Below are 26,331 nucleotides of genomic sequence, written 5' to 3' on the forward strand. Positions count from 1 at the left end.
TTTTTAATCACTTTCATTTCCTTTTTTTTTTTCCACTCATCGCCTGATTTCTCTTTTCTTGATTCTATTTTTAGCCTTTTTTGTTCCTCGTTTTCCTTCCCTTTTTACTTTTATTTGTCTCGTTTCATCGTGAGAGTATGGAAAGAAGATCAAGAGCATAAACAAAAGAAAACTAGAAAGCCCGGTAAGATTGCATTGAACGTCCTGAGCCAAAGATAATTCAAGTTATTCAACACTACAAACCTTATACTCCGATTCCCCTTCCGCCCCCTGATCCTCCCTCACCCCCACCTGCTGATTCCTGTGATTGTTAAAAGCTCTCCCGTGTCGAAAATTCTTATAAACTAACTTTCTGGCCCATGCACTTAATATGTTTAGTAAGATAAGCAGCTCAAGGGCATAAACAAAGAAAAGTAGAGAGCCCGGTAAGATTGCATTGAACGTCCTGATTCCTGTGATTGTTGAAAGCTCTCCCGTGTCGAAAATTCTTATAAACTAACTTTCTGGCCCATGCACTTAATATGTTTTAGTAAGATAAGCAGCTCAAGGGCGTAGACAAAGAAAACTAGACAGCCCTCTAAGATTGCATGTGATGTCCTGATTCCCGTGATTCTCGAAGGCTTTCCCGTGTCGAAAACTCTTATAAACTTGACTTTCTGGCCCGTAAAATGATTATGTTTAGTAATGGAAGCAACTCAAGGGCAAAAGCGAAGAAAACTAGAAAGCCTGCCATGCATTTGACGTTTTGATTTCCGTAATTGTCAAAAGTTCTGCCGTGTCAAAACCTCCTGTAGCCTCAACTTTCTGACCCATGAAATGATTATGGTTAGTAAAGGAAGGTAGGAAGCAGCTCAAGGGCAGAAGCGAAGAAAACTAGAAAGCCCGTTATGCATTGGACGTCCTGATACCTGTGACTGTTAAAAGCTCTACCGTGTCAAAACCTCTCATAGACTAAACTTTCTGGCCCATGTAATAGTCCTGTGTGTACCTCAAGGCCTGATGCTCTCTCGTCTCTGTTAAGCGGTGTAGAAGAAGGAAGGAAGGGAAGAGAGGAAAGAAGAAAGGAAGGAAGAACAGGGAAGAAAGGGGAGGATTTTAAAAGGAAAGAAAAAATGAGGAAAAGGAAAGGGGAAAATATAGTAAAACAGGGAAAGGAAGTAAAGAAAATTATGTGACCGTTTTCTTTTTCATTTCTCCTTTTTCACAGTATTGACCAAAGTGACCAAGTGACGACGGAGGGCGATTAATTTCCGGCAATATTATAGTTGTGGTAGTAGTAGTAGTAGTAGTAGTAGTAGTAGTAGTAGTAGTAGCCGCTATATTATTAGTATTAGTATTAGTAATTTTACCACCGTTAATTATATGCCAAAAAACGAGGTCATGTCACACCCAACTCTAATTATTGCATAAATACCTCTTTAGTGTAGATTAATGTGTGTGTGTGTGTGTGTGAGAGAGAGAGAGAGAGAGAGAGAGAGATTCTGCTTCAGTATAGGAGGAAAAGAGGAGCTGGGCGAAAACGGATGATAAAAAAAATAAGATACGTCGAGAGAAAACCTGCGTCGTGTTGGCTGACTAAACTAACACTGCCTGGACCTCTCCCTTTACCTTTCCTTGGCCTTCCCTTTACTCCCTTTACGTTAACTTACCTTACTTTAACTTGCCTTACATAACTTTACCTTACTTTACTTTATTTTACCTTACATAACCTTTCCTCAGTCTTTCCTTACCTCACCTTACCCTACCCAACCTTACCTTACTTTGCCTTATCTTACTTTACCTTGCCTAACCTTATCTTACCTTATCTTACCTAACCTTCCATTCCCTTAGCCTTCTTTATTCTCCCCTACCTTACTCTATCCGAAATTACCTTACCATACCATACCTTACCCTACCTTACCTTGCCTTACCTTACCATACCTTGCCTTACCGTACCTTACCTCACCTTACCTTACCTTACCTTGCCATATCTTACTTTCTCTTGCCTAGCAGCCCTGTCACAGCCATACGTAACACCCATCCACCGTCTAAATCGTTACTAACTATCATACAAACATACATACATACATACTTACATCTCATGTATACATACTTAATAATAGGAAGATTTTTTGCTTGTTTTCGGAGCGGTACAACATTTGGTAAACCCTTACACACACACACACACACACACACACACACACACACACACACACACACACACACACACACACACACACACAGCCTTCCCTTTGTATACACGCTGCGCCGTAATTGTCTTGTTAAGCAGAGCGTCTGACGAAACTAATTATTTGCTTCTTGTTTTTCTTCCATTTAGTTTTTTTTTTTACCCATTTTTTCTTACCTTCACTTTTCTTAGCCTTCCCTTACCTCCCCTTACCTTACGTTACCTTACTTTCCCTTCCCTTCCCTTCCCTTAACTTACTTTACCTTACGTTACCTTACCTCACCTTACCTTACCTTACCTTACCTTACTTTTCATTACCTTAACTTTCATTACCCTACCTTACCCTACCTTCCCTTACCTTACCTTACCTTACCTTACCTCACCTCACCTTATCTTACCTTTCCTTACCTTACCCTACCCTCCCTTCTCTTCCCCTTTCCTTCCCTCCCCTTACCTTACCTTACCTTTCATTACCTTACCTTACCCTATCTTTTCTTCCCCTTCCCTTCCCTTACCTTACCTTACCTTATCTTACCTTTCCTTACCTTACCCTACCCTACCTTCTCTTCCCCTTTCCTTCCCTCCCCTTACCTTACCTTACCTTCCCTTACCTTTCATTACCTTACCTTACCCTATCTTTTCTTCCCCTTCCCTTCCCTTACCTTACCTTACCTTACCTTACCTTTCATTACCATACCTTACCCTACCTTCCCTTCACTTCCCCTTTCCTTCCTTCTCCTTACCTTAACTTACCATTTTAACTTCTTATTTTCCTTACTTAGTTTTCCCATTTTTACCTCTTTTTTTTTAGTTTTTCCGTTTTTACTTCTTTCTCATATTTTACTTTTTGTCATAATATGTTGCTCTAAGTCGTCATTGTAAGTCGTGTTTACTTATACGAGGAAGTGACAACCTCTTTCACACACACAAAACTCCCGTCTTCTTTGTGGGAACAGTATTTTATGGACATTCTTTTCTCCTTCTCTCCAGCCTTTGTTTTCCTTCCCTTTAACAAAAGTAGAATGGTGAGCACGGAAAGTAGAACAACAGCTAACTTACCTACATCCTTCCTTCGCCACCTCGTCTATTCCAATAAGAGACAGGAAGGAAATTAGAACAGCAACTAACTTCATAATGTAAAAATAATCTTTCTTCCTTTCCTTTCCCTTCCTTTCCACTATTTTCCCTTCCGTTCCCTTATCTTGACTTGTCCTGTCTAACCTTATCTTCCTTTTCCCTCCTCTTCCCTTTCTTCCTTTCCCTTCCCTTCCATTCCCTTCTCTTTCCTTACCTTCCATATTCTTTCAGGTTTTCTCTCTTTACCTTCCTTTTCCTTCCTCTTCCCTTCCGTTCCGTTCCCTTTCCTTCCCTCACCTTACCATTCCTTTCCTTCCCATCCCCTTCCCCACCTCCTCTTCCTTCCCTCCCTCTCTTCCATTCCCTTTCCTTCCCTCACCTTACCATTTCTTCCCTTCCCATCCCCTACCTCACCTTCTCTTCAATTACCTTCTCTCTTTACCTTCCTCTTCCCTTCTCTTCCCTTCCGTTCCGTTCCCTTTCCTTCCCCTTCAGTTCTGTTTCACTCCCTTCTCTTACCATATATTCCCTCCCTATACCTTGCCTTCCCTTCCATCCCCTTCCTCACTTTACCTTCCTTTACCCTCCCTTCACCGCCTCATCTCACAACCTCGTCCAATACATCCACAAAACAACAACAACAACAACAACAACAATAGTAATCATGGCGGAGACTCGGCATCTTCCTTCGGGCGTGTTTTCAAGAGAGGCGTTCATCCACTAATTACTCTCATTCTGGCGCTACTCATTTTTCATCCCTTTGTCTTATTGAAGGTATTTTTCTGTGTGTTCATCATCCCTCGCTCGCTGCCGCCGCTCGCCGCCGCTTCCCAGGACACCTTTCTTCTTGTTATTCACACCTGTCTGTCTGTCCGTCCGTCTGTCTTTCAGCGTCCCACCTTTTGTCCTGCGTTCTAATATACCGTAGTTTCCCCTTTCATTATTTTTCTCGTTTTCATTTTTTATATTTTTTTCTTGCTTTTTTGTTTCTGCGTCTCTGCCTCTCTGCTTCATGTCCTTTATGGTTTCTCTTCTTTTTCTGGTTCTTCTTTTTCTGCTTCTTTTTTCTCTTCCTCTTCTTCTTCTTCTTCCTCCACATCCTGTTATTTACTGGTCTGATAATGAGGGACAAAGCGCTTTCTCTCTCTCTCTCTCTCTCTCTCTCTCTCTCTCTCTCTCTCTCTCTCTCTCTCTCTCTCTCTCTCTCTCTCTCTCTCTCTCTCTCTCTCTCTCTCTCTCTCTCTCTCTCTCTCTCTCTCTCTCTCTCTCTCTCCATCCGAAACACATTAACTGCATCTAACTCACAACAACAACAGTAACAACAACAACAACAACAACAACAACAACAGTGACATACAGAAGAAGAAGAAGAGAGAAGGAAAAAAACAGCAATAACAAGATCAACAACAACACCTCCACCACTAACAACAACAGCAACAACAACAGCAGCCACAACCCCCTTTGAGAAGTCCATAACTTTAATAATAAACTCGCCTCCAAGTAACGCAGAGCCCCGAGGGAAATTCTAGTGGATATGGGATTTATCGGAGGGAGGGAGGGAGGGAGGGAGGAAAAAGGAAGAAGGGTTGAGGAGGGCAAAGAAGAAAAAAAAGGATTGCCGTTAGTTACCTTCACTCTTTATTCTATCAATATATACTCAGCTTTTGCATTGTTCCTTCTTTATCCTCTTCTCTATCTTATCTTTTCATCTCCCCTTCCCATTTCTTTCCTGTTTTTTTTTTTCTTGTCTTGCCTCCCCTTCCGTTCCTTCCCTTTTCCTTCCCTTCCCTTGCTTTCCATATTTCTTTCATATTTCCTCTTCTCTTCCCTTCCCTACCCTCCCCTTCCCTATCTTTCTCTTATCTCCCCCTTCCTTGCCTTGAATTCCCTTTCCCTATCTTATTTCCCCGTCCCTTCCCTTGCTTTCTCTACATGTTTCATAATTTAGTTTCTCTTTCCTTCCCTTCCCTTCCCCACTCTTTCCTTCTCTTGTTTCCCCGTCCCTTCCCTTGCTTTCACTACCTCTCATATTTTTCCTTCTCTTCCCTTCCTCTCCTTTCTCTTCCCTTATATTTTCTCACCTTATCTTCCTCTTCCATCCTCTTCTCATTCCTCCGTTCCCTTTCCTTCCATTCCCTCACCTTACCCTTTCTTCCCTTCCCATTCCCTTCCTCACCTTCTTCAATTATCTTCTCTCATTACCTTCCTCTTCCTTTCCCTTCCCTTCCCTTCCCTTCCCTTCTGTCTCTTCGCTTCTCCCTTCCTTGGTACAATATAGCGATCGGAGGTATTGGAAAAAGGATGGAGGGATGGAGGAGTTATGGGGACAGATAGAGGGGACGAGGAAGAGGAAGGGGAGGCGAAAATGTAATGGGAAGGGACAAAGGAGAGGAAGAAAGAAGGAGGAGGAAGAGGAGGAGTTGTGCTTTGAGAGAAAGGAAGGAAGGAAGAAGGAAAAAACGAAAGAAAGATAGATAGATAGAAAGAGAAGGAAGAAAATGAATGAAAGAAAGAAAATAGACAAAGAAAAAAAAGAAAGAAAGAAAGAGGAACATGGCACGCAGTTAAACGAAATACTCAGTTATATAATTTCCTTCTTGAATTATTTATGTGACTCTGAACCATTAAAATTACTCACCACCAAAACCATCAACACTACCACTACCAACAACAACGACAACAACACAACGTTCAACCTATCAAAACACACAACAAAACCTACCTTAACAAATTCAGTGGGTCGTGTGTATTGTCATAATAGGATCGAGAGCTTATTACTATCATTTTATTTCCTCAAGACTCCATTTGCGAAGTAAGCTCCTTATGCGATGCTTCAGCCTTGAGCCCCGCGACGTCCTGGGCTTCACCTCATTGCTTCCCAAATCAGGATCGGATGAAGAATATTATTAATGTTTCGATATCATTTAACCGCTTTTTTTTCTGGTTTGTGATGTGTGTGTTGGGGACGGGGGGGGAGAGTGTAGGGGTATGGGGGAGGGTCTGTGTGTGGGGGGGGGGATGGGTGTAAGAGAAAAAGAAGAAAAGAGAAGAGAAGAAAAGAGAGGGATGAAAAGAAAAGGGGGAAAAGGTAATAAACGAAATGAGAGAAAACGATAAAAAAGAAAATGAAGGGGAAGGAAAACAAAGGAAAGGAAAAGAGAAGAGTATAAAAGAAAAAAAGAGGAGAGAGAGAGAGAGAGAGAGAGATAACAATTAGATATACGAGGGGAAAGTTGCGAGCGACAGACAGGAAGATAAAAGAGAGTTGAAATAAGCGAGAGGGAGAGAGGGAAGGGGACCACTAAAAAGAGAGAGAGAGAGGGGAACGGAAATAAAGGGGGAAAAAAAGGATTAAGCTTCCCTATACAGACGAACACAACCACCATCACCACCATCACCACCATCACCACCATCACCACCACCATTATCACCACCAACAACAGCAACGCCATTACCACCAGCATCTCCATACATCATTACTTTCAACATGGTAGTAGCAGTAAGAGTGGTAGTAGTAATAGTAGTAGTAGTAGTAGTAGTAGTAGTAGTAGTAGTTGTTGTTGCTTTTGTTGTGGATTTGTTGTGGTTTATTATAGATTAAGTAGTATTAGAAGTTGTAGTAGCAGTAGTAGTAGTAGCAGTAGTGTTGAAGTGGTGGTGGTGGTGGTAGTAGTAGTAGTAGTAGTAGTAGTAGTAGTAGTAGTAGTAATGTTCGCTTCGTTCCCTGTTGGCAGATATCACATTCTTAATTCTTTTCATATTCTGCTCCGGGGAAAATTTCTTCAGTGAGCAGAATTCTGTCATTCATTCATACTCTCCCCTCCGTCATTGCCCGAGGTGTGTGTCGAGGGATGCGTGGCTGAGTGTTTGAAGATGACGGGACGGAGTGTAGCGAGCGAGGGAGATATAAAGGAAAACATCTGGGGACATGGAAGCAAAGTGTTAGATATTACCAACATGAAAAAGCAAATGGCAGCTTCTAAACAGTTTTACATCTACGTTAAAAGGAAGGAAAGCAACTAAGGGATGGGAACAAGTGGGCAAGTGTTACTATGACCAACTTACAGAACAAATGACAGCTTCTATACAGTTTTCCTCCTACATTAAAAGAAAGGAAGACAGCTAGAGGATGGGAACAAATGGCTAAGTGTCAGTTACTTTTACCTACCAAAAAAAAAAAAAAAATACCACCTCCTGAACATTTTTTTATCTTCATTTAAATCGTCACCACTACTACTGTCACAAACGATTTTACATTAGCACATCTTCACCAGAGCTTTTACTAACAAAGAAAATTCATATTTGTTGAATGTCGAATTAAAAACTTTTCCCCGGAATCTGAAAATTAAAAGATTAAAGATGAACTCCCGCACTCAAAGCCGCGCCCCTTACGAGTACTAGACTGGCCGCTTCATATCAGCCTCCTCTCACCACCCTGTTACCTCACCAGTACCCCATCCCCTTACTAGACTGACGGACGATCCAATCCCTCCTTCCTTCCTTGTTCCCTCAGCAGTACCCCATCCCCTTACTAGACTGACGGACGATCCAATCCCTCCTTCCTTCCTTGTTCCCTCAGCAGTACCCCATCCCCTTACCAGACTGACTGAGACCCGATGTATCCCTCCTCCTTGCTTCCTTGTTCCCTCAGCAGTATTCCATCCCCTTACCAGACTGTCTGAGGGCCAATGTATCCCTTCTTGCTTCCTTGTTCCATCAGCAGTACTCCATCCCCTTACCAGACTGTCTGAGGGCCAATGTATCCCTTCTTGCTTCCTTGTTCCATCAGCAGTACTCCATCCCCTTACCAGACTGTCTGAGGGCCAATGTATCCTTTCTTGCTTCCTTGTTCCCTCAGCAGTACTCCATCCCCTTACCAGACTGTCCGAGGGCCAATGTATCTCTTCTTGCTTCCTTGTTCCCTCAGCAGTACTCCATCCCCTTACCAGACTGTCCGAGGGCCAATGTATCTCTTCTTGCTTCCTTGTTCCCTCAGCAGTACTCCACACCCTTATTAGATTGACTGAGACCCGATGTATCCCCCCTTTTGACTGATTGACTGGCTGCTGTTTATCACCCACGCACCCTCTCGCCACTACCCTTTTCCCTTAGAAGCATTCCACCACCTCCTAGCTGACTGAGTGGCCGCTGCATCTCCTTGTCACTACTTTGTCTCCTTAGTAGCATTTTATTTCCTTCCTCCTTACTGACTGACGGGCCTCTGCATCTTATCCTCCTCCCTCGCCGCCTTGTTCCCGTAGCAGCCCACGGCCCGTTATTGGACGAGGAGAAACAAATCACCTCTCGGGAGCGAAAGAAGCTGCCTCCCCTACTGTCTCCCTTCCCCTTCTCTCCTCTCCTCTCCTCTCATTCTCTTCCTTTCCTTCCTTTTGCTTCCCTTTGTCTCTCCTTTCTCCTTACCTTCTTTTCCTTTCCCTTCCACTCCCCGCCCCTCGCTTCCCTTCGCCTCCCCTTCCCATCTCTCTGTTCCCCTCCCCTCCACTCCCCTTCCTCCTGTTGCGTCTCTTCGTCTCACCCTCCTTCTCTCTTCCCCTCACCCCCTCCTCCTCCTCCTCCTCCTCCTCCTATTGCTTCCCTTCGTTTCCCCTTCATACATACCCTCTCTTTCCCTGCCGTCCCCTTCCTTTCCTCCCGTCGCTTCCCTTCTCTCTTCTGTCCCTCCCTCCCTCCCTCCCCACGACAACAGCTCAGCGGGGGAATGACAAGAGCAAGCGGCAAACAAAGATTAATTAGAACGTCGCAAAACGGCTCGGCACACAAACGGTTCTCATTTTCCACCTCGCCTGACAAAAGAGGGCGTCGGGTGGTGGCAAGGTGTTCGCTGGCTCTTCTTCTTCACGTCTTAGTTCCGTTTTTCTCTTCGGATTTCCTCGTATAGTTCCCAGTGTAGGGTGCCACGTGGCGAGACAGTGAACCGGCATGAAGTCTCGTCATACGCTAGGTAAAAAAATAGATCTCTCTTTATTGCAGGCGGGTGAATTAAACGGCGCAGTCCCTCCCATGTGTACATTGTCGCCGTGTGTGCTTGTATTAATTTAGCGACGCACAATCTGCCATGCCCAAAGGCCGCGTTGGAGGCAAACATTGACGCAACACAGTCATACGCAAACAGGGAAAGTGGCGGCGGGGAGAGCGGGGAGGCCGGAAAGTCTCGCTGGGTCGTGCCTGGTTGGAAAAAGGTCGTGTTGGTTTGACATCGGAGGAGGAGGTGGAATGTAAAAGCCCAAGACAAAGGCATCCACACACCCTTAGCTGCCCTGTGATTGTAAGGTTCGTCCCCAAAGAGCAGTGTTGGAATCTAAGGCCCAAAATAAAGGCATTCACACGGGAAAAAGGTGATGTTAATCCCATGAACACCCTTGGATGCCATGTACGTGTAGGGTTCGTCACCAAAGAGCAGTGTTGGAATCTAAGGCCCAAAATAACGACATTCACACAGGAAGAACGTGAGGTTAACCCATGAACACCCTTGGATGCCATGTACGTGTGGGGTTCGTCACCAAAGAGCAGTGTTGGAATCTAAGGCCCAAAATAACGACAATCACACAGGAAGAACGTGAGGTTAACCCATAAACACCCTTGGATGCCATGTACGTGTAGGGTTCGTCACCAAAGACCAAAGAGAAGTGTTGGAATCCAAAGGCCCAGGACAAAGGCATTCACTCAGGAAGAAGGTGAAGTTAAGCTCGTAAACGCCTTTGGCTACCCTGTTCGTTTAAGGTCCGATCCCAGAGAGCAGTGTTCCTTTATCCCTTGACTGCAGATTTCCTACAAAAAGACATCACCAAGCTTCAGGAGTGGAACAAAATGTGGCTGCTACAATTCAGTGAAGAAAAGTGTTAAGTCATGCATCTTGGGAGAGGATATCCAGCATACCAATACCACAGGGGAAACACTCCACTATCCACCACAGAGGCAGAGATAGACCTGCCAGCTATATGTTACCAGGCTACCAGTGAAGGCCAAATCAGTGCCAATCGCAGCGGACGGGTTAATGTGTATCCAGAGATTCGCCTCCCAAGGATCATGCAGACCTCTATACCGGACTGATACCCGATGTTTCAGGACTGCTAGTTAAGAGTCAAGGGCGTGACGAGACCTTCTATCTGTCACTTCGTCACTCCGCCCGTGGTCTCTGTAAAGTGAGCAGAACGTGTTGAATACTTCCCTCCGGAGCACTTTGCCGTCATTCATTTCACAACACTTTCTGCATTCTTCCTCAGCCCTCCCTCACCCAGCACTCCACTCAAACCCATTCACTGACCCCCCACCCCCCTCCATGCCCTCTCTCACACAGCAACCCACTCAACCCCCATCACTAGCCCCGACCCCACCCCCCAGCACCCTCCCTCAACCCCCTTCCCCTCTATCCCCCCACTGCAGTCCCATCCCTAGCTCTCTCCCCCCAACCATCACCCTCCTCGAAGCCCCAAGCCCCAACTCGTTGCCCCCTTCCCAGCCTCTTCACCCCCCCCCCTCCCCGGCCGTCCCTCAGCCCCGCCGCGGCACTAAACACCCCGAGTACCCGAGGCCGCCATTAGAGCCCGGTGGCATTGTTCCCCTTGTTCAGCGTTCAGCCATTGTGCGGCGGAGGTCACCTGAGGAGGAGGAGGAGGAGGTGGAGGAGGAGGAGGAGATGATGAAGGTGGAGGAGGAGGAGATTCAGGGGAAGAAGAAGGAGGAATAGGAAAAGTTGGAGAAGGAGGGGGAGGAGAAGAAGGAGCGGAGAAGGAAAAGGAAGAGAAAAACATGAAGGGGAAAATAAGAAGAAGGAAGAAAAGAAAAGGAAGAAGAAAGAGGAGAAAGAGGAAGAAGAAGAAGGGGGAGCCACTCAGTCCCCTCCCCCCCTCCCCCTCTCCCGCAGCGGTCCAACAAAGAAACACAGCATATTGTCGGTAAAAAGAAAAAAAAAAGAAAAAGAAAAGTTACAAAACTGCTTTGGCCCTTTGATCAGCCTTTTAAGAGAGAAAGAAAGAAAGGAAGCTGGGCAGGAGGAGGAGGAGGAGGAGGGGAAGGGCCGGAAAGTAAACTGGAGAAATGGAGCAGGAGGAGTACAGGTGAAAGAGGAGATGAAGGAGAAGAAGAGGAGAAGAAGGAAGTGAAGGATGACTGTAAGGAGAGCTGGAAGGGAGATAGGAGGAGGAGGAGAGGAGAAGGAGGAGGAGGAGGAAGAGAGGGAGGTCGACAGGAAAAGGAAGGGAGAGAAGAAAGGAGTCAGGTTCGCATGCTCCATATTAACAAGAAAAACATAACAACATAAGAACGTAGAGGAGGAGGAGGAGGAGGAGAGCGGCTGACTGGCTTGGGAATTGATAGGTAGAGGGAGGGAGGGAGGAAGCGGGTAGAGGGGGAAGGGGCCAGGTTCTATTTGCTCCGTATTAATATTTGTTGAAAGAGTGGAGGTCATATTTTCCCGTCAACGTCACAAGGACCTGGACACAACAACCTTTGAGGACCAACTGCCGGCGGGGTGGGGAAGGAGGGGGGGAAGAGGGGAGCCAGCAAAGGGGACCTGGTGGTGTTTATATTTATGAGGAAAGGGGGGGAAGGGGGTAGGGGTACACACACACACACACACACACACACACACACACACACACACACAAACACAAAGAAACCAACGAACATAAAAAAAGGTGAAAGAACTGTGATTTTTTTGTGACATTAAATTTCAACTTCCTTCCAAACACAGCTTCTCTTGTTCCATTATTCCCCTTTATTCCCTTATTTCCTCTTATTCCCACCCACCCCCCATTTACACTTATCCCCCTCCCCCCACACACCCCACACACACACACCGTTGACCTCGCCGTATAGAGTCAGCGCAGCCTGTTAGAAAAAGAGCTCGGTAGGAGACGGCTGCTGAAGGTTGTCGGGAGGGCACTCTTTCTTCCCATGGCTAAAATCAATTTCCAAAGAATAATGGCATTAGGAAAAGGAAACAGGGCGAGGGAGTGAGGGGCAGGACCTGAGGGAGAAGGAGGAGGAGGAGGAAGAGGAGGAGGAGGAGGAGGAAACTACAAATAAGGAAGAAGTAAGGATCAGAGAGAGAGAGAGAGAGAGAGCAAAGAAAAAGAGTAAGAGCAATCAGAGAAGTGAGTGAGAGTAAGTGGGGTCATTAATCAGTGAGAGAGAAGCAAAATATAAGGAATGGCCAAGAGAGAGAGAGTCAGCAGGTGAGGGTAGCCAGAGCTCTTTAAGTGACACCAAGTAAGAGGAAAATGTAGATAATGAAAGTAAATTGAGTGAGTGACTTAGAGAGAGAGAATATATTACCAGAGCCTCCCGCATCCTGGCATCCTGAAACACACACACACACACACACACACACACACACACACACACACACACACACACACACACACGCACATTCACACGCGCATTATTCAACACTTTTTAACTTTATTCAGACTGTGATTTATGTTCTTAATTTATGTTTGTGTATCTGGCAATGTTAGTAGTAGTAGTAGTAGTAGTAGTAGTAATAGTAGTGGTGGTGGTAGTAATAGTAGTAGTAGTAGTAGTAGTCTCTCTCTCTCTCTCTCTCTCTCTCTCTCTCTCTCTCTCTCTCTCTCTCTCTCTCTCTCTCTCTTCTTTACTTCCCCTTCCTCATTTATCATTCCTCTCCTTTCATTTTTTTTTTTTAGTTTTTATTTTAACATTTTTCAAACTTTCTCTATTCATCTTTCTTCTCCTCCTTCCCTTCTCCATTTATCACCTGTCTTTCTCTCTTTTTTCTTTTCCTCTCTTAACTTTCTTTTTTCTTTTTTTGTCCACTTATCATTTCTCATACGTGATTCTGCTTTGTTTTCCTTTTTTTTCACTTTTTTCCTACTTATCTTTATTTCTTATCTCTTTTCCTTCCTTCCTTTCTTTCTCAAAACGTTTTCTCTTATCTACATTTTCCTATTATATCTATTTTTACCCTTTCACTGTCTCTCTCTCCCCCTCTGTCTATCTATCTATCTATCTATCTCTCTATTGTTTTTCCTTTATTTCTACACCCCAATACATATCAGTTTCCTCACATTACTCTCTCTCTCTCTCTCTCTCTCTCTCTCTCTCTCTCTCTCTCTCTCTCTCTCTCTCTCTCTCTCTCTCTCTCTCTCTCTCTCTCTCTCTCTCTCTCTCTCTCTCTCTCTCTCTCTCTCTCTCTCTCTCTCTCTCTCTCTCTCTCTCTCTCTCTCTCTCTCTCTCTCTCTCTCTCTCTCCACCCCAGAAAATTGTCTCTTCCCTCTTGTCTCTTATTTTCCTCTTCCTTCCTCTTCATTACGTATCCTCTTTTTCATGTCCTCTTAGTAAGGTCACTCCCGCTATGTTATCAGCCTTCCGCTCCTCCTCTTCTTCCTCTTCCTCTTCCTCCTTCCCTTTCTTCTTGTTACCAGGCTTAAAAAATCTGTTGCACTTTATCATCGGCTCCTCTTCCTCCTCTTCTTCTTCCTTCTTCATATTCTCTCTTTTTTTTTTTACCATTCTTAAGCTCTAATATCAGTCCTCTTTCTTCTCCTCCTCTTCCTCTTTCCTTTCTTCTTGTTACCAGGCTTAAAAAATCTGTGATACTTTATTATCTGCTCCTCTTCCTCCTCTTCTTTCGCCTCTTTCTTCTCTTCAGTCTTCTTTATATTCACTTTTTTTCTCACTCTTGAAACCTCTTATATTAACCCTCCTCTTCCTCTTCCTTTTTCCTCTTTTCAGTGTTCCTGTTTACCTTTTTTTCTCATTCTTAAAACCTCTAATATCAACCCTCTTCCACCTCTTCTTTCTCCTCCTTCTTTTATTTACTTTTTCCCTTTCTTTAACTCTCTCAAATCAATCCTCTTCCTCCTCTTCTTCCTCCTCCTTCTCTTTACTTCTTCATATTGATTCTTTTTTTCCCATTCTTAAACCCTCCCAGATCAGCCTTTTACTCCTCCTCTTCCTCTCTCCCCTTCATCAATATCCTTCTTTCCCTTAATCCCCAACTTTCCTATGCTTCATCCCAACCCTCTCTCTCATTTATCTTGCCCTTCCTTCTCTTTCTCTTTCCTTCTTTTGTATTTCTGTCTTCCATATTTCTATCTAGATGGGAAAAGGAAAAGGAGAAAGAGAGAGAGAGAGGCTAAAGTAGAGGAATAAGAGGAGAGGTGAAGTAGGGTAAAGTTAGGCTGGGTTAGAGGGGGAGAAAGAGTTTATAGGGGAGAAAGGGGAGAAAGAGGGGGGGATTAGGTTAAGGGAAGTAGGTGAGGCATCTACGCAATTTGTTACGATTATAGACACAGGCAAACTCTAGCGTGGAGGGTGAGTCAGCGAGAGAGAGAGAGAGAGAGAGAGAGAGAGAGTAGTGTATGTGTCTCTTGTCTTCTCTTCTGTTATCTCTTCTTCTTCCTCTTCTCTTTTGTCTCTTCTCTTATCTCTTCCTCCTTCCTTCTCCTTCCTCCTCCTCCTCCTTTTCTCAGTCTTCTCTACTAGTATGTGAAACTCTTCCTATTGTTGTTGTTCTTCTTTTTTCTTTTTCTTCTTCTTCTTCATTTATTGTTATTTTCTGATTATTTCTTTATTCTTATTCTTTTTTATAATTATTTTTTGTTCGTGTTCCTATTCTTGTGTTTCCTTTCTTTTTCTTTTTTTTTTGCTCTTCCTCTTCTTCATTCCCTTATTTTTATTCCTTTTATTATCATTTTTTATCCATATTATGTGTGTTATTCTTATTTTTTTCTTCTCTCCCATCCTTCTTTTCCTCCTCCTCCTCCTCCTTTCCCTTCTTTTCATTTTTTTCATATTTTCATTTTTTGCCTTTTCTCTTTCCTCTCTTTCCTTTGTCTCCTAAGCGGCTGCAGAAGAGTGCTGTCACCCACAACGCCAACCGTGACAGTAATGCGCTCTCTCTCTCTCTCTCTCTCTCTCTCTCTCTCTCTCTCTCTCTCTCTCTCTCTCTCTCTCTCTCTCTCTCTCTCTCTCTCTCTTCTTTTTTATCTTTTTTTTTCTTTTTTTCTGTGCGTTCTTTCGTTCTCTGGTCATTGCCTCCTCTTCCTCCTCCTCCTCCTCCTCCTCCTCCTCCTCCTCCTCCTCTTCACATCCATCTTTTACCTTTATTTTTTTCCGTTCACTTCTTTTTCCTTCTTCTCCATCTGTTCTGTTTCTGTTTCTTTCCTCCTCCTCCTCCTCCTCCTCCTCCTTTTCACAGCATTCTCCTATCTTTTCTTATCTTTTTTCGTCTTCTTTTTTCCTTCTTCTCCATCTATTCTGTTTCTGCTTCTGTTCTTTCCCCCTTCTCCTCTTTCACATCCCTCCTCCTCCGCTTACACATCCCTCCTCCTCCTCCTCCTCCTCCTCCTCGTCTATTTTCGCTCCTTCAAGACTTCTGAATCGCGTTGCATTTGTCTTGATCCGAAGAATGACAGAAACGAGCCTTGTTTTCATGATACTGGTTGTCTTTGGCCTGTCTTCAGTGTGCTCTTGCTCGAGATCAAACGTGTGTATGTAGGCGGAGGAGGACGAGAGGGATGAGAGGGGGAGAGTGGGAAGGCGGGAGAACTGAGTGGGATGGTGGAGAAGGGTGGGGAATGGGGATGTTGTCTTGTGGGGTTAGTTATGGGAGGGATGAATTCACAAGGTCTTCCCCATCGTCTACATCGTCATCCTCCTCATCCCTCTCCCTCGCCATATCACCTGTTCTTGCAATTGTCTTATCCTTGCGGCGCCTCAGGCAAATGTGGTTCCCTCAAGTGAGCCTCGCAACGCACTCATCGTCGAGGTCAGACATGGCGCGGCGCACACACACACACACACACACACACACACACACACACACACCTGCTGGCGGCCCTTTCATCCCGCGGACAATGGCGCCACTTCGTTGCCGCTCCAGCCGCCGCCTCTCGGAAACGCAAGAAGTCTCTGGTTAGCCTTTCAATGCCTTCACATTTCACGACGCAGTTCGAGTATTACATATTTCTGTCCAGATCTTTCTTCTCTTCTCACACTCTGAATGATCGATCACTTTTCGTTCTCGAAAGCATTCTGCGTCGCGTCTTCCACGCCTCTATTGTATTTCATCTTTCAGCTTAATGACATTTAGCCTGAAGCGAGTGCTGCCCCACCACTCATACTGTGTTGTTGTCATTGCAGGATGGAGTACCCAGACAGCGTACGAGAGATGAGTCGCCTGCTGCAGGAGGCCGCCCTCACTGAGGAGGCGCCCACGCCCCCTGAGTCCCCGCCAAGTCCCCCCGCCGCCTGCCACCCGCACGCAGCCCAAACACAGCCGCTGGACCGCAACGGCGGCACTGCCACTCACCAGTGCCAGCAAAAGGAAAAGAGCAGTGACCCAACCGCGGCCGTGGGAGGGGTCACGGCGGGGGGCGGGGCGGGGGGCGGGGCAGACGTGGAGCGGCCCGCCAGCCCGAGTGGTCCCGTCAGTTTGTCGCAGATCTTGGACCGGCCGGTGTACGCCGCCGCCGCCCCGCTCTCGTCCCAGCATCCCACCGCCCCCGCCCCGCCCCAAGCCCCCGCCCCCCAGCCCTCACCCATGCCGGTGGCCACCATGGGAAATGGCACGTCAGGCCAGACTGGCGGCCACCACCACCACCACCATCACCACAACCACCACCCCAAGGAGGGGCCCCCGGGCGGGCCGGGCCCCGGGAACGGGCGCGGGGCCCCCAAACCCGTGTATCCCGAAGACTACAACTACCTCAAGGGCCTCGTGCCCGAGCTGAAGGCCGACGTGCGGGAGCGTGACCTGCGGATCGACGTGCTGGAGGCCGAGACGCTGGACATGCGGCGCCAGCTCAAGAAAACCACGGAGGAGGTGACGCGCCTCCGCCGCGAGGTGCACAAACTCAGGGTAAGTACCGCGCCTCAGCTTGTTTGTTACCTTTCCGCGGCACACGCTCCCGCCTGTCTGTCCGCGTGCCAGGGGCGTCTGTGTCCCGACTCTCCACGTCCCTCGCGGGCACGCTTCTGATTTCTGTCTCACGCTCTGTGTCTCGGCGTGTCCCCTCACCGCTGCCGTACACGTGTGTCTGTGCGTGTGTCTGGTGGCGTCTCCTCTTAGCCCCACCACACCACACACTTGTATCCATAAGGAGTACAAACACCAGCCCGCGCCCCGCCAGTCCCTCCGCCCCCCCCCACGCACAATGTACTCGACCTCCGCCTTCCACGTGCTCTCTTGTCCCTCCACGCCACCCACACCTACACCTCCTCCATCCTCTCCCCGTCCACTCCTCCTCCCACATCTGTTCTCTTCCTCCGCCCCTTCCATCCACCTCGCCCTCCGCCCTCCTCCACTCAGACGATCCACCTGTTGCCTTCCACCGCCTCGCTTACCTGGCTCCTCCACTCGCTCCATCGCTTCCCAATCACGTCTTATTGTCACTGGCAGTTTTTTTTTCTTCTCTTTGTTTTCTCTTTTTTCCTTCCACTTTCCCTTCCTCCTCTTCTCCTTCTACTTATGCTACTACTACTGCTATTGCTACTTCTTCTTCTACTACTACTAATACTACTACTACTGCTATTATTACTACTACTACTACTACTACTTCTAAAACTTATCTCTTCTCCTTTCCCCCTTCCTTCCTTTCTTCCTACCATCCTCTTCTTCCTCTTCCTTCTCTCCTCGTTTACCTCCCTCTCTCCTCTTTATCGTCATCCTCCTCCTCCTCCTCCTCCTCCTCCTCCTCCTCCTCCCACCTCCTCATCCACACCATAAATCTCGCGGCATTTCATTCTCATTTTCGAAATTATCTTCTAATCCCTTTACCTCGTATGTCATCATCTCTTGCTGCCCTCCTCCTCCTCCACCTCCTCCTCTTCCTCCTCCTCTCCCTCTCCCTCTTCTCATTTATCCGGGTCTCTCTTCCTTTTTGTCTGGCTATCTATCTTTCTATATCTAGCTATCTTCATCTTTCTGCCTATTTATCTATGTGTCTATTCTTCTTTCTGTCTAACCCCATCTCTCTCTCTCTCTCTCTCTCTCTCTCTCTCTCTCTCTCTCTCTCTCTCTCTCTCTCTCTCTCTCTCTCTCTCTCTCTCTCGCGCTCTTTCTTTTCGCTCTCTTTCATTTCTCTTTTTCTCTTCGCTCTCTTTCATCTCTCTCTGTTGTCCATTGATTTTCCAGCGGCCATCATTCATTTCCACTGTTTTCATTTTTTTCTCTTTTTTTGAGGGGGATGAGCCTGGGAAATCTCGCCCTTTCATTATCTTCGCCCTTAATTAATCGCCTTATGGGAATGATGATGATGATGGTGATGCAGCGAGCTCTCCCATTGTATTTAATTAACATCTATACTTCCCTTCATTAACCTACCTATATTTGGATGCGAGGATGTTTGTGTGTGTATGTGTGTGTGTGTGTGTGTGTGTGTGTGTGTGTGTGTGTGTGTGTGTGTGTGTGTGTGTGTGTGTGTGTGTCCCTTCCTCCTCCTCGTTGTTGTTATCCCCCAGTGGAAAATTTTCTATGTACAGAGTTTGCCTTTTATTTTACCGTTCTGTATCTCTTAAAAACTCATTGTTCTCTTTTAAATATTCTGTTGTCGCTGCTTCCTTGAAATCTATCCCTTTTTTTTTTATCACCGGGACTAAATTTCTCTTCACTCTCGTAATAAGAAGATGGGAAAGTACGCCCCTCAGCTTCCATTTTTTTTAATATCCTTCTCCTTCGGGTCTTAGAGTATAATCACTTTGAAAATATCATGTTCTTTTTTAATTAATTTGTTTATTAGTTCCTCGAGTCTATTCTCCTTATCATATGGACACAATATTCCCTTCACTTCATTGTTCTTTTTCAACTCGTATGTTATCATCTCTTGTTACCCTTCTCCTCCTCCTCCTCCTTCTCCTCCCTCTCCTGCTCCTCCTCCTCCTCCTTTCCCTCTCCACATTTTTCCGAGTTGTCTCTATGTCCCAGAAATCTATCCTTCTCTTCCTCACCTACATAAAATATTCTCTTCACTCGTAAGAAGGAAAAAAAAAGTATCGTATGAGTCGCAGCTCCCCTTCTGTAACACCCTTCCGTCCGTCCATGCGTCCGTCCAACCATCCGCCCGCCCGTCCAATCGCCCGTCTGTCCCTTCGTCCGTCCGATCAGAGAGTTTGGACACTTCGACGTTTCCTCTTAAGACGCCGTCCACTCCGAGGCGCCGAGGACGGAATCAAAAGTCCTCGACACCTGATTTTTCTGTTTCTTTTTTTTCGCCCGCCGCCTCACCTACAGTCTTGCCCTTCATTAAAACTTCACAGTATAAGCCGGGATTTAAAACTACGGCGTCCATTTTTTTATTTTTTCCACTCTCACTCTCCTTAGAAAATACTCCTTTCCCATCAACCTTCTTTTTCTTCCCCTCTTTCCCTCCTCCCTATGACCCTTTTCCTCCCTTTTTTCACAAGCTTTTTTCTTCTCTCCTTTTAAGTCACTGTTATCGTCAACCTACAACCTTCTTCTTCCTCTTGTTTCCCTCCTCCTCCTCCTCCTCCTCCTCATCTTTCTCTTCCTCCTTTTAAAATGTCTTTCATATCACTTATTCCTCCCTTCACTTCTCTTTCTCCTCTTTCTTCTTCTCTTCTCCATATCCTCATCTTCATCATCATCCTACTTTTCCTTCTTCTTCTCCTCCTCGTTATTTTACATCGTCTCCTCATTCTTCTTTTTTTCATTCCATTCCTTTTCCTTCTCCTCGTTCTCCTTCTCCTCCTGATACTCCTCCTCCTCCTATATCAAAAACTCCATCATCTCCAGCCAACACAACACTCCCATCAACGTCCATCCCGCCTGTACTCCATACTTCCCCCTCACGAAGTTCCTCGCAAAACTCTACTCCGAAAGTCTTGTTATCAAACGGTTTAGCATTTTTCTGCGCTTAAACTACTCTTGATACCTCCTCCTCCCTCTTACCTCCTGCCTCTTGCCTCCTCATTCTCCTCCTAATGCAAAGTTAAGCCTCTCGACTGCTCTGAGATACGGCGGGTTCCCGTTGTTTTTGTCCTTTTGTTTCAGTTTCGCCTCCATAGTCTTCCATTTTCTCTCACGCCCTTTTCTCGTGAGAATAAAAATGGACTTGATTCTTTAAAAACGCGACGTATAAACTATTGATGGACGTGACAGAGAGAGAGAGAGAGAGAGAGAGAGAGAGAGAGGAAAGATCTATAAGGGATTACCTCCTACATAATGTTACGGAAAGAGGGATGGAGAGAAAAAGCAAGAGGAGAGAGAGAGAGAGAGAGAGAGAGAGAGAGAGAGAGAGAGAGAGAGAGAGAGAGAGAGAGAGAGAGATCTATAAGGGATTACCTCCTACATAATGTTACGGAAAGAGGGATGGAGAGAAAAAGCAAAGAGGGAGGAGATTGAGAGGAAAGGAGAGAGAGAGAGAGAGAGAGAGAGAGAGAGAGAGAGAGAGAGAGAGAGAGAAAGCCAGTTCGCGTAAAAAGTTCCCGAAAAGAGTGAAGCCACCTGGTGCTGAGGGTGGTGGTGGTGGTGAAGGTGGTGATGGTGGTGATGATGGTGATGATGGAAAAAACCTGATTAGGGGATGAAGTAAGAGGGAAAAAAAGTGATGATGATAATTAGCAGTGGAGATTATGGTGATTGTGATGGTGGTGGTGGTGGTGATGGGACGTGTGGTGATGGTGGTGTAGTGGTGTTGGTAGTGATGATTGCAGTGGTGGTGGTGATGGTGACGATTTTTCTCTCCTTATCCTTCCATCCTTTTTTTCCTTCAACATCTAATATTTATGATAAGCTAAGTGCCCTGAGAGTAAAGGATGAAGGGAGGAAGAGAGGAGGGAAGGACGGAAGGAAGGAAGGAGGGACTGACGGAAGGAAGGAAGGAGGTAGGAACGGACGGAAGGAAGGAAGGAGGTAGGAACGGACGGACGGAAGGAAGGAAGGAAGGAAGGAAAGAAATAGGGAATGAATGAAGGAAGGGAGTAAAGAAGGAAGAAAGAAAGGAAGGAAGGAGGGAGAGACGGACGGAAGGAAGGAAGAAGGGAGGGACGGACGGAAGGAATGAAGGGAGTAAAGAAGGACGGAAGGAAGGAAGGAGGAAGGGATGGACGGAAAGAAGGAAGGAAGGGAGTAAAGAAGGAAGAAAGAAACATATCCTTAAGTGTTGAACGAGGAAGAAGCAAACGATAACGAAAGAAATATAGAGGAAGGGAAGAAGACAAGAAGAAGAAGAAGAAGAAGAAGAAACAGACAAAAAACAGACAAACAGGAGAACCAGGAAGAGAAGGAGGAGGAGGAGGAGGAGGAGGAAAAATAAGACATCTTTTTCTTAAGTTTATTACAACGATCAAGGAGGAAGAGAAGGAATGAGAGGAAGGAAGACGGAGAGGGTGGTGGTGGTGGTGGTGGTGGAAAGAGTTGAAGGAAAGCGAGTGATGGTAGCGGTGGTGGTGGTGGTGGTAATGGTGGTGTGAGAAGGAAGGTGGGTGGTGGTGGTGGTGTTGATGGTGGTGATACAAATGAAAGTGATTCGGTTGTTATTGGTGGTGATGGTGATGAGAAAGAGGGACGGAGTGATGGGTATGGTGATGTAGATAGGATGTGATGGTGATAGTGGGGTTAGTAATAGTGAAGGGTAGTGATGGGTGTGGTGCGGTGGTGATGATGGTGTTTGAGAGAAGGAGAGAAAGATGAAGATGGTGGTGGTAGTGGTGGTGGTATTGATGAAGATGGTGATGATGGTGGTGGTGAAAGCAAATGGTGTTGGTGGCAGTGATGGTGATGATGGTGGTGGTGGTAGTGAGACTGGAAAAAGTATATTATTGTTGGTGGTGATAATGATGGAGATGGTGATGATGGTGGTGGTGGTGGTGATGAGGAGAGTTAAGAAAAGCAAATGGTGTTGGTGTTGGTGGTAGTGATGGTGATGATGATGATGATGGTGGTGGTGGTGACTGATGAGTTAAGAAAAGCAAATGTTGTTGGTGTTGGTTGCAATGATGGTGAATGATGGTGATGATGATGGTGGTGGTGGTGGTGGTGATGATCGCGGTCGTGGTCTCATAAGTCTGAAAATCTTAGGCGACTCTCATCTCCAGCTAAGTCGCGGGGGGGAAGGGGGGGGGCGGTGTTGACAATGGGCGGGAGGGGGAAGGGAAGGAGGGGGATCGAAAGGGGGCGAGAGAAAGAGCGAGAGAGAGAAAGAAATGAGAATAGAAGGTCGAGGAGTGAGGGAGGAGGACAACAGAGAGAGAGAGAGAGAATATGATAATGGCAGAGGTGACAGGGGAGGAAGGAGGGAAGGGGAGAGGAAAGGAGAGAGGAAAGGAGAGACCGAGAGAGACTGAGGAAGGAAGGGAGAGAGAGAGAGAGAGAGAGAGAGAGAGAGAGAGAGAGAGAGAGAGAGAGAGAGAGAGAGAGAAACGGTGCCTGGAGACTGTGAATGTTAAGTGTTGCGCTGTTTGTCTCCATTCATTTATATGTCATGACGCACGGGACATCTTTCTCCCACCCGAGACCTCTCACCTTTTTTTTTTTTTTTTAAGCCACACCTGAGCTGCAAGATTACCCGAGCCGTTGACAGGTAGACAGCCATACTTCACCCGACGTCTACTTAATCTCGTGACCTCCGCTGAAGAACAACAGCCATAACATAAATCATAAGGGAGTTTTTTTTTTTTTCGTAAGCAAGTGTTGGGAGGATATTTTTAGTCTTCGAACACGTGGTTGGTTACGCTGCCGAAAATATCTTCCCCCCTCTCTCTCTCCCTCCCTCCCCTTCTTCACGTGCGTATGTTTGTTATCTTTATTACACATTAAAGGAAGTAAACGTCAATAGTGTGTACATGATGGCCTCTTTGATGGTTCTTGCTTCCTTCCTTTAACACCGCCAGCCGTGTTTAGATTAGCTTATGGCCGGATGTGGTTGGGGTTGGTGAGGCTGGGGCTAGATTAGGTTTGATTAGGTTAGGTGAGGCTGGGGTAAAATTAGATTTGGTTAGATCAGGTTTGGTTAACAGTAAAGAGTAGCCAAATTACACGTATAGGAGAGTATATCTATATTGAATGTTTACATCAGTTCAGCGTTGATGGGTCGTTCATCGTCCACCACCCTCGGCTATGTTTAGGAGTGTGTATTAATAGTTTAGGCACTCCCGCGTCGTGTATGTGAGTGTATATTAATAGGTTCGGCACTTGCGCGTCGTGGTAAAGATTTGTATATTTTTCCCCTAACCGACTCGTAAACAAATGAGGTTTTTCAACACACAAACACCTAAGTGAATGTTTATACTTGTGGTGCTGTTCCCCTGTATTGGTTTACTACTACTGCTACTACAATTAGTCTACTACTACTACTACTACTTTTATTACAATTACCTGATTTGCATAAGTTTCTTCCACCTTCCACACCCTTGCAGTAATCTATTGCACTCTGCTTAAACAGTGGACGAGAAGGCAGCGTTATATTTCAAAGCAACTGCGGTATTTTTATGAGCAGTTGCGTTTCCTTGATATATTTTACTGCCTACCGCGTACATGTGTGTGTGTGTGTGTGTGTGTGTGTGTTTTCGCCTCACTCTTATTTACTTCAACTAACACTTTTTCGTTATATACACATTTCCCCACCATCACCGCAAGCAAAATTTTCACATTATCATTTTTCTCCTTTAAGTTGCCGAAACAAATACAACAGACAACTGCATCACAAGTCCTAAACACGTATTAATCAAGTTTCAAACAAGTATTAACTAACTAATTTCTGTGCAAGTTTGATTTCTCTTTTACCGCCATCGACTTTGGTAATATTTTCACGTTTCCGATTTGTCTCATTTTTTTTCTTTTCTTGTTTTTTCTTTTGAGGTCGAACGCTCATTATGGCAAGGGAGGGCGAGGCGACAGGGCTGCCAACATGTCCGGGGCCGCCTTACGCTCCTCATTTTTTACATCTTTTGGCGATGCGTGGCGAGGAGACGTAAGGGGCGAGGACAGTGGGCGAGGAGGAGGAGGAGGAGAGAATGTGGGAAGTGAAGGAAGAGAAGGAGGAGGAGGAGGATGAAAGGGAAGAGCTAGTTAGAGGAAGATAATGAGGAGGCGTTGGCTACCCTGATGCTGCTCCTCTCCTTGCATGTCGTCAATTGGTAACACTGACGTTGTTGGGAAAATGACGTATATTGGGGGATGACTTCTTTATTATTTTTATTATTATTATCATTATTATTATTATTATTAGTAGTAGTAGTAGTAGTAATGATGGAAAAATAATAAACTCACAGTCAAACGCCTTTTCCTTCTATCTCAACGTACAAAATCAAGTCAAAAATACTAATGATAAATGATTAATACATATATTCAAAGGTATTCTATTCTCCCTAAGACCAAATAAATTAACTAATAAAGCAAATTCACCTCAGAGGAAAGCACACAACACTATCTGCATCCCATCACAGCAGTAGTAGTAGTAGTAGTAGTAATAGCAGTAGTAGTAGTAGTAGTAGTAGTAGTAGTAGTAGTAGTAGTAGTAGTAGTAGTAGTAGTAGTATAGTAGTAGTAGTAGTAGTAGTAGTAGTAGGGTTAGTGTTATTAAAATCCCTGATACCAAAACTTTTCACATGTATTTGTATTTATATCTAATCATTTCTTTCCACGTATCTATATGTTTGTTTGTGTTTGTATTTGAAATGTTTATCAGTGACGCCAAATTAAGCATCACAACAGAGCAAACAAATGGAAACGCGATATTTCATGGAAGTCCCCGGAGCCAAACTCATGGAAAAATATGCAAATGCGCGAGTTATACAAACAGAACCCTTTTTTATGCGTCACTGCGCGAGTAGATGGAAAATGGGAAGCGGATAAAATATAACTAGATAACAGATGAACACTAAAAAAGGAATGCATAATGGAAGTGATATGAGAGTATGGTAATAAAGAAATGGATGAGGAAAGTACGATAATTAGCAAAAAGAACGATAATATAGGAAGGTACATGGTGAAAGAAAATGGGAAGCGGATAAAATATAACTAGATAACAGATGAACACTAAAAAAGGAATGCATAATGGAAGTGATGCGAGAATGGGATAATAAACGAATGGGTGACGAGAGGGTACGATAATTAGATAAAAGAACGATAATATAGGAAGGTAAATGGTGAAAGAAAATGGGAAGCAGACAAAATATAACTAAATGAGAGATGAACACTAAAAAAAAAAGGAATGCATGATGGGAGAAATATGAGAATGGGATAATAAACAAATGGATGAGGAGAGAGTACGATAATAAGATAAAAGAACGATAATATAGGAAGGTAAATAGTAAAAGAAACTAATGAAAGAAAATGGGAAACAGATACGTCAAAATTAGCGATAGATAAACACTAAAAAAAACATTACATAAAGGAATAGAGAGATATGAACCTATAATATCATGCATTCATATCTTGTCGCGATAAAAACGTACCCGATTTTTTTAAGCAAAGGAGGCAGTTCAAGGGCAAAAGGGAAAGATAGGTAGATAGAGATAGGTAGATGAATAAATGAACCATACAGATATATTGGTAGATAAAAGAATAAGATGAAAACTAACAAATGAAAAGAAGCGTTATAGATAGATAAGATGTCATTTTCACTTGCTTCCCTAAGATCTTGGTCGGTGCAGTGAGGCCCCATTGGGCATTCCTGGAGTAAGTGGTTCATAGTTTGCACTTCTCCACATAGGCATCCGGGGTTGTTGGCTAATCCCCATCTGTGGAGCCTATTATATGTAACCGAAGGAAAGAGAAGTTACGATGTATAAGTAACAAATAAACACTAACAAAAGATATATATAGAGAGAGAAATGAGTATAGGATAATAAGCAGATGGAAAGAGAGAGGATGCGAGAAATATATAGAAAGGACAAACGTTTAGGAGGATAAATAATGATAGATAAGAAAATCGATGAAAAATATAATAGGAATCCATTAAAATATCCCCAGCCCTTTTGCGCCAATTGTAAATAAACCGATAAAATTATTGTGGAAGTTTATTGGCTCGTTTATATTCATCTCCACGCGCTTAGAGTTTATTGTGATGTAAGGCAGCTTTGGACCCCGCTGGCACATCTTCAGGAGCTGTCTGTCTGTCCATTCTGTTTGGCAGTGGAAG

At 45.0% G+C, this 26,331-nt stretch overlaps 1 protein-coding gene across 1 annotated transcript in view; it reads left to right on the forward strand.

Annotated features, from left to right (window-relative positions):
• Positions 1 to 16,338: 16,338 nt before the first annotated feature.
• The window catches only part of LOC127004637 (cGMP-dependent protein kinase 1-like), a 140,665-nt gene continuing 130,672 nt past the window's right edge, over positions 16,339 to 26,331 (forward strand). The window contains exon 1 of the mRNA XM_050872687.1: positions 16,339 to 17,090. Coding sequence (XP_050728644.1) covers positions 16,374 to 17,090 — 717 coding nt within the window. The 5' untranslated portion in view covers positions 16,339 to 16,373. The remainder of the gene's footprint in view (positions 17,091 to 26,331) is intronic.

The sequence above is a fragment of the Eriocheir sinensis genome, chromosome 28 (genome assembly GCF_024679095.1).
Source record: "Eriocheir sinensis breed Jianghai 21 chromosome 28, ASM2467909v1, whole genome shotgun sequence".
Classification (NCBI taxonomy): Eukaryota; Metazoa; Arthropoda; class Malacostraca; order Decapoda; family Varunidae; genus Eriocheir; species Eriocheir sinensis.